Source organism: Bombyx mori, chromosome 7 (genome assembly GCF_030269925.1).
Source record: "Bombyx mori chromosome 7, ASM3026992v2".
NCBI classification, from domain to species: domain Eukaryota; kingdom Metazoa; phylum Arthropoda; class Insecta; order Lepidoptera; family Bombycidae; genus Bombyx; species Bombyx mori.
The window spans coordinates 261,456-270,618 of record NC_085113.1 but is presented as its reverse complement, the minus strand read 5'-3'; the positions used below and the strand labels follow the sequence as shown (position 1 = coordinate 270,618).

General features: G+C 37.9%; 1 protein-coding gene across 1 annotated transcript; it reads right to left on the bottom strand.

Annotated features, from left to right (window-relative positions):
- Positions 1–2,739: 2,739 nt before the first annotated feature.
- LOC134199107 (uncharacterized) lies at positions 2,740–4,815 on the bottom strand. The gene has a single exon (XM_062669278.1). It carries the CDS (start codon positions 4,813–4,815, stop codon positions 2,740–2,742), a length of 2,076 nt encoding a protein of 691 aa, XP_062525262.1.
- Positions 4,816–9,163: the final 4,348 nt, after the last annotated feature.

Sequence of the window (9,163 nt, the reverse complement as noted above, 5' to 3'; positions counted from 1 at the left end):
CCTGGTGTTAAGTGGTTACTGCAGCCCATAGACATCTACAACGTAAATGCGCCACCCACCTTGAGATATAAGTTCTAAGGTCTCAGTATAGTTACAACGGCTGTCCCACCCTTCAAACCGAAACGCATTACTGCTTCACGGCAGAAATAGGCAGGGCGGTGGTACCTACCCGTGCGGACTCACAATAGGTCCTACCACCAGTGATTACGCAAATTATAATTTTGCGGGTTTGATTTTTATTACACGATGTTATTCCTTCACCGTGGAAGTCAATCGTGAACATTTGTTAAGTACGTATTTCATTCGAAAAATTGGTACCCGCCTGCGGGATTCGAACACCGGTGCATCGCAACAACGAATGCACCGGACGTCTTATCCTTTAGGCCACGACGACTATAAAAATTAGAGAGAGAAATTCCGAACTTTAATTTGTCACACAGCTGGCGATTATATCATTATAGATTCACTGGAACTAAACGTCACTATATCTTTATGAAATACTAGCTGACCCGACAGACTTTGTAGTGCCTCAATCGAGAAATAAAAGACCTAAACTTTTGTATAAAATAAACTTAAAACAAACAAAAGAAATCCGTCCGACGGGGGACACATCAAAGGAAACTCAAAATTGTTATTTTTATTTAGTTCCGAGCATTTTTATATTTATCTACCTTTTAAACATTTTCTGGACTTCCACAAATAATACAAGACCAAAATTAACCAAATCGGTCCAGCCGTTCTCGAATTTTAGCGAGAATAACGAACAGCAATTCATCTATATCTATACTAATATTATAAAGAGGAAAGATTTGTTTGTTTGTTTGTTTCGAATAGGCTCCGAAACTACTGGACCGATTTGAAAAATTCTTTTTCCATTAGAAGCCGACATTGTCCCTGATGAACATAGGCTACTTTTTTTTTTGTTTCATGTATATTTTAATGTTTCCGAAGCGAAGCGAGGGCGGGTCGCTAGTTTTTATATATAGAGATATCATTATATGATTTATGTAAATACAGAAAAAGAATCACATGTAACATTTTATCTTTTTCATATTTATTAATCTAAATTTTATTGGAAATGTATTCAATATTAATAATTGGAAAACTATTGAATTGGTATATTTCATATTTCCCCATCTTCAAAAGCGATTACAAGCTCCGCCTTCGTCAGCAATTAAAAGAAAAGCTCTAAGAAACGGACTGGTCGCGTTTGTTTTGATTTCCCGCAAGCCCAAGTATTGCGCAGCACAATAAGGATAGTAATGCATAAGGCACTTACAAAAAAAAAAAATTATCAGCGTACATTCTTAAAATAAGTGTATATTCAAAGAGAAAACGATTTATTAGCTCTCAAAGGTTTCATGTTTTCAAATCATAACGCTGTTTTCAATTTGCTTTGGTCATTCGACCGACGATTATCTGATATCAACTTCAGTGGAAGAATGGACTTCACGGCTGTCAATACAATAACGGAGTGGAGAAGGGTCAAACTTTATCCAACAAAAAATTGTATTGTTCTGATAAACTGACATATTTTGATTGATTTTTAAATGACTTCAGCCGTGTGTGTTCAGGCTTGTGAAAGTTTGTACTTATTCCTTAACAAAGTATATGGGAATGAGTTGCTCGCTCCTGGCATTTCAATATTGTAATAATTGTTATGTTACAATACTCATTGTAAAAATGATTATTTAAAAAAAAAATAAAAAAAAAAAATCTAATATTTAAAAAAAAAAAGACATGCCCACTGAGTTTCCTGCCAATTCTTCTCAGGACGGAGGCTAGTTCTTGTGAATTGGCGGTAGTTCTTTTGACGTTCAACAAGTATGTACTTTCATTTATGTTGAATAAAAAAATTTTTGATTTGATTTATAGCGTGTTCCAATTTAAAATAAAGAAAAGTAATAATTTGCTAAAGTCAAAATCAAGTGCATAACGATTGGTCGGTCTGATGCTGGTGTGCGCGTCACTCCGCAGGTGCCGGCGGAAGATCAGCGCCGCAGTACCGATTGTTTCGTTACTGTTAGTGGCCGTCTGGTGTAGTGGTAAGTGACATGGTCACTACATAAGGGGGTCGCGGGTTCGAATCCCGCCAAGGGAAGATATTTGTATGATAAATATAAATGTCTTTTCCAGGGTTATGGATGTATATTAAATATATGTATGTGTATAATAAAAATCTTACATTTATTTCCGTTATCTGGTACCTGTAACACAAGTTCTTTACGAACTTATCACGGGACTAGTTAACGTGGCGTGATCGTTAGTAAATATTTATTTATTTATTTATTGTTAGGCATTGCTGAGTCGGTAACCGTTTCCAAGCCTCGTTATTATTCTTATTTTTGTTTTTATTTTTTATACCTATGTTTGGAATAATTGTTTATTATAATTATGTACAAAGTTTTTATTCTCAAATTTCTATGAATTTCGGTAAATACTGAAAAACCACGGGCCTACGCCAAGTGGAGTTCATTTTCAGTTTTAGTTTCGTCTGATGTTTCGTCCTGCAAAAATTTCCGAACAATCCGACACGTATTTACAATTGTGGCTTATTGCGTGGTAAAAAATATATTTTTGGTTAAATCTAATAGCTTGATGGAGTGGTGAAGGTACTTTGGTATGACTCCAGTGCTCCAGTCCAGTCCAGAAATAATAATAATATATATTATTATTATTTAAGGAGTTTTCTCTCGAGTTCTTGACTCGGTTTAGTTCCTAGCTCCCGCCCTGAAACCTTCAGGGAAGAGGAGGTTCGGACTCCCTTGAATTTATGAAAACTGTATTACCCAAAACTTTACTTATTATTGTGCACGTGTGTATGGCTGCTTGTTTTTGTATTATGTGTATGTTTATATTTGCTTCCAGTTTGTTTATGTATCTATGTATACTTTTTGCCACTACGCCTGTTGCGCCTATTACTATGGGGATGGTTTCTGTGTGTGTATTCCAGAGTCGTGTTAGTTCTACTTTTAAGGGGTGATATTTACTAAGTTTTTCCAGTTCTTTTGGTCCTATATTGTAGTCAGATGGTACAGTTACATCTATTAAGTAGGTTTTATTTTCTGTCTTGTCTATGTATATTATATCTGGTCTATTGTGCTTTATTGTAACGTCCGTCTGCACTGGTATCTCCCACATTAGCTTCGCGGAGCTGTTTTCTTTTATCTGAGGTTGAGTCAAATTCACCTTCCACCATAGCGAGTCTAATTCAAAATTGTGTTTTCTTCCTATTGCCCACCAAATATACTTTACTATGTTGTTATGTCTGTTCACATAGTAAGTGCCGGCCAGTTTTTCACATCCCGAGATTATATGCTCTATGGACTCGTCTTTTGCTAGGCATAGGCGACATTTACCATCGACAGATTTCTTTAGAATATCTCTTTCTATTTGTCTCGTAATTACTGCCTGATCTTGTATAGCGAATACTGAAGATTCTAACGTGGGGGACACGATTTGTTTCTTAAGCCAGCGGAACGAATACTCTCGATCTATATTACCCTTCTCTATAACGGACCTACGGAATTGTCCATGTAGCGGTTTCTCTTTCCATTTACTGATGCCAGTCTTTATTACTGCTTTCTTAATTTCAGTATCGGTGTAGTTTCTGTTTTCTGTTAATTCTATTCTTACTGCATTATTTTTACCATCTTTGTGTATTGAATGTTTATCTCTATGTTTATCGTGTTTAACTATTGCTTTTATGATTTGGTCCTGTTCATTGTTTAAATATTGCCTAAATTTAATAATCTGAGTTTTGTGTAACATTTCTATATTTATAAGTCCTCTGCCTCCTTCTTCTATGGGTAAATAGAGTCTTTCGATATCCGCTTTTTGTTGTTGGGCTTTATTCAAAGTGAGTATCTTCCTTGTCTTTATATCTATTTTGTTTAAGTCACTATTTTTGTAGTTTATTATTCCAAACGTGTATAAAAGAACTGGTGTGGCATAAGTGTTGATGGCCGTTATGAGGTTTCTCGCGCTAAGTTGTGTGTTAGTGATGCATTTTACTCTTTTGAAGTACTCTCTTTTCACCTGATCCTGAATTCTTTTATGATCTATTTTGCCTGCTTCATCTATACCTAAGTATTTATAATTTTCGTCTTCCTTCAAATGTTCGAAGTTTAAGCCACTCAACAGTATGTGACCTTCGCTCTGGTGCTCAGCTCTCCTTCCAGATGTTAAATGAAGCACATTGCATTTATTTAAGCCAAATTCCATTCCTATGTCTCTAGTAAAAATCTCTGTGCTATCAAGTAAAACTTTGAGGCTGTTCTTATTGTTGGCATATAACTTTAAATCATCCATGTATAATAAATGGTTAATAGCTGTATTGTTTTTAAGTTTGTACCCTTTTTGTATGTATTTATTCAGAAGGAATGATAAGGGATTTATACCTAAGCAAAACAGTAGTGGTGACAGCGAATCGCCTTGGAAGATACCACGGCGGACAGCTATTAGGTCTGTTGTCACAGAGGAATTCACGCCACGGGCCGCCATGATCACCTTCCATGAGGGCATAACCTTTTTTAGAAAGTCAATGATAGTAGGTGAGCATTTATACAATTCAAGAACTTTAAGTAGCCAGTCATGGGAAATACTATCAAAGGCCTTTCGATAATCAACCCAGCCCATACTAAGATTTTTCTGACACTGATGGGCGTCTTCCAGGATTGCTTTATTAATCATGAGATGATCCTTACAGCCCCGAGCGCGACGCCTACATCCTCTTTGTTCTGGAGCTAATATATCATTAGTTTCGCAGTGTTCGTATAGTTCGTTTGCAATTATAGAGGTGAGGAGTTTATACATGGTTGGCAGGCAGGCTATTGGTCTCCAGTTCTGTGGATTTTGTGTGTTATCATTCTTTGGAATTAAAATAACTTGTCCAGTGGTGAACCATTCTTCCAGCGTCTCTCTTCCATCTAATAGTTTGTTGTATAAGTGAGTAATGTGTGGGTGTATGTTAGTGAGGTATTTTAAGTAATAGTTCTGTATTTTATCGAGTCCAGGCGTTTTCCAATTATGTGTTTTTCTTATTGCGGTTTTTACTCTTTCTACAGTTATCTCTTGAAAGTTATGCTTATGTATATCATCTGTTTCATTCTGTATGTCTGCTATCCATTCTGCCTGTTTATTGTATGGTATAGGTTGTGATAAGATGGAACTCCAAAATTGTTGTATGTTTTCTTTTGTTGGAATTTCTGTCGGACTTTTTTTATTTGCACTAAGTGATCTGTAAAATGCATGTTGGTTTTCGCGAAATTGTTTGTTTTGTTCCTTTCTCTTATTAATATCTTCATACCTCTTTATCCTACCTGCCAACGCTTTGACTCTCTAGCTTAAAACTTCAACTGTCTTGTCATGGTCCATATCACTGAATATCTTGTGCTTTTCATAAAGTTTATCTTTAATTTTTATCAGTCTTCTGCTATTGACTCCTTTCTTAATTTCCACCAATCTACCTAGTTCTTTTCTAATGTCCTCAAGTTTATTCTTTATTCTTCTTTTCCAAGGGGGATCACTTCTGGGTTTTATTGTAGTGCGAGGTGTGAATGGCTTTTGCCCATTGGCAATAATGAGTGTCTTTGCCGCTGCATAAATTATGTTATTTAGTTCTCGTAAGGTGTTATGTGTATCTAATAAATTAGGAATGTATGTGTTAATTTTACCTAAATTGGCGATGAAAGTTTTATTAAATTTTGGTTTTGGTAGACAAGGTCGGTCTGTTATACATGTCTCCTTTGTTTCTGATAGTACTTGTAAAAACTGTAAAATAATTGCCTCGGGCTCATCTAAGCTTTGTGTTTGCTGTGTATGCATATCTATATTAAAAGTCCCTATTTTATCTAAAGTGTACTGATCTGTACGTATATCTGTAATCTCATCGTCTAGTAGTTGGTTAGCCTGTGTGTAAGGTGAAACATTGACGATGTCTGTGGGTGTATGTTCCAGTACAGTCGTCAGTGTAGGTTGTGTATTGTTCACTAAAGGTGATGGTATAACTAAAATTGTATTGTTGTCAGGTAAATTACTGTTTGTTTCCCTATTAGATTGTTCTGCTCTCATTTTAATTTCTTGTAATAGCTGTGTTGAAACCCATTTTCGGTTGATTATGCTTCGGGCTTGGTTGGATAGTGTGTTGCCTGTGAATTTATGTATCTTAGGATTATTTGGATTTCTTTCTTTAAAATACATTTCTAAACGCTTCATAAAACCTACTCCTTCTGCCTTAGCCTTGTAGTAACAAAACATTAATTCGTGTATCTCTTCTGTTGACCACTTCCTTCTCGAATCATTAGTGTCTACTGAACTTGTCATGGTCTCTACCAATGGACCGGCAGAGCTAGTGGGAAGTTCCCCGCTCTGCAAAGTTACATCGGTGTCTCGGTTATGGTCGGCTGTGGTCCTTTCGGGTTCCCCGGCTCTCGCCCGCCTGTTCAACGAGAAGCCACTGACGGTCCGTATACTGTCACATCCAGCGTCAGCTCCAGACGTGCCCCGACGATCACCCTCGGGTAGCGACATTAAACGTTTACTTTTATTTATTCTCTCCATTTGTTTGGGGGTTGCCATGGCCCTTTTGGTCAACTGATTGGTAATTTCGTTTCAGATGTCCGCCTCTCACGTGGTTTAGATGTTTTACACGGACGTGGGGTTGGGCTTTGAGAGGCTTATTATTTAATATTATATTGGAAATTAGTGTAATTTATTATACTACATTAACACACTACATAACAAATCAATAAACACAAGCTAATTTCCAAGACTAAGTGTAGAGCGATTCATAATTAGGTCCTGTTTACAATCGTATGTAAATAATTTGAACGAAAATACATTTAAATATATAAACACCCAGCAGTGGCGTAGCTACCCAGGGGCTAAGCGTGGCAGTGCCCCAGGCCCCTCAAGCTCAGGGGGCCCTCGAATCCTTACCAGAAATCTCGATCGAATTGAACTTTTGGAAATTTTTCCTATTTTCAAAATAAATATGACAGGCTGCAACCCCACTTTAATCATGACAACTCAGATGAGAGAAATTCAAATGTTATGCTAAGGGAATTCCCCTAAACTCTTTCTGTAGGTTGGCAGTGTTGTCAATTTGACGGATAGTGATATGTGCGTTTTATTATTCATCGAGGTGCGTTTTATTGTGAATTTGAGTTAAGATAATTTTTTTGCGAGAACGGTTGAAAAATTAATACTGTATCAAGAGTAAGTAAGCTCGTAGAGGCCGCACGACGCGCTACCAGCACTCTAGCGCGCCGCCAAGGAGATACGATACACCGACCCGACAGGCTGGTTCTGGTCCAGTGGGGTATTCTGGGTCAACAGCGGCACCGTCTGGGCGGCCTGACGGGCTGCCGTATCGAGACGGCCGATATTTCAGAGCCTTCGATTCGCCTCGAAGGCTCCGTCGGCCGAGCGTCCTTGGGCTGAGCTGCGCCGTCTGGTTGTAGTGTTGAACCCTTGAATCTTCTCTGTTTCGTTTTATTAGCCAAACCTACACCAAGTATTAATTGTAATTTATGTTGTTACTGTTTAATATTTTTAATACCTGCCCTGCAGTGCACAAAAAAAGAGCTTAAGTAGCTTAGCATTTTATTGGTATATTTCATATTTTTATTTGATAAAACGTAATTAGTGTACATAGCAGTGGGGCCCCATTTTTTTATTTGCCCCAGGGCCCTTGGTTACCTAGCTACGCCACTGACACCCAGACACAGAACAAACAAACCGCTCGTCAAACGAATGTTTGCATTAATATAATTTAATGAATAAAAAAGTTAATTGTATAAGTTATATTAGGTTAGCGGCTTTGTAACGTCCCTCACATTGCTGATGTCCGTAAGCATCGCAGACTAATTACCATAATGGGAACCTTGTGCTGGTGTGCTGATAAATCTACGACACATGCTCAGGCTTAATTAAATATATAATTTAAATACATACATTCGCTTCGTATACGTATGTACCGTTTACGTGCTTGGGTTTTCATTAAATTATTACTTTGATAAATTAAAAAAGTAAATAAAAAGCATCAAATCTATTTACACTACATAAAAGTTCTGTGTTTACCTCATGTTCTCTGATGTCGCCGATCCATTTTTTCTTTTATTTATTAATAATTATTACTATTAATGGCAACGGATGTTTTGATCCGTATTTGAGCTGACACTGCGCGTGCTCCGTGACGTTGTCCTTCTCTATTATAAGCACAAAAGAGCAGAAGAGCTCAGGGTTTTTGGATGGCTCTTTTACAGTTATTTTGATGGGGCGTCGTGTAAATCTGCTTCCCTCACGCGTGCTGCTCCGACAGTCGACGATAACGAGCTTACGTACCACCCGGTGTGGTCACCGAGGCCCCAAGCTGTCCCGAGGGATGACTCACATGATCTTAGTCCAAGTAAAGTTTAATCCTGATAACGATCTACCATCATTAAGCCGATATGGTCGACTTTACTCTCGCGACAGTATCACGTAACTACTATTACATTTGACTAATTAAGGCTAGTATTGCACATTGTTAGCGCGAAGTCTCGCGATCATGACGTCACTGGCTATAAAAGCTGGTGTAAAAGATAATCTAGAATGGAAAAGTTTTATAATGGCTCACGTGCTCGGGGAATTATAGGTTTTTATTTTTTATTGCTTAGATGGGTGGACGAGCTTACAGCCCACCTGGTGTTAAGTGATTACTGGAGCCCATTGATATTTACGACGTAAATGCGCCACCCACCTTGAGATATCAGTTCTAAGATCTCAGTATAGTTACAACGGCTGCCCCACCCTTCAAACCGAAACGCATTATTGCTTCACGGCAGAAATAGGCAGGGTGGTGGTACCTACCCGCGCGGACTCACAAGAGGTCCTACCACCAGTAAAAAGTGCTGTGACACCGGCAGAATTTCGAGCCCAGAGATGTTCCAGTAGACTATTAGTATCTGGAGATCAGGCGACCGTCACTCTGCACAGAATGATGGTATAGTATAATAAAATCGCATTTGTTTCAAAGGTAGCTCGGTGCGGCACCCAGAGTAGTCGCTTACCTGAGAACAATTTGTAAAGAAGTCATTGATCCGTATTCGATCAGTTGAAACTGTTGGATTCGAATGATGAGTTCACGGCTCCAATTCTTGTATATATATATAAATAAATA

Coding starts and splice junctions, on each gene's coding strand:
- LOC134199107 (XM_062669278.1), bottom strand. CDS start 4,815: ATGTATAAACTCCTCACCTCTATAATTGCAAACGAACTATACGAACAC.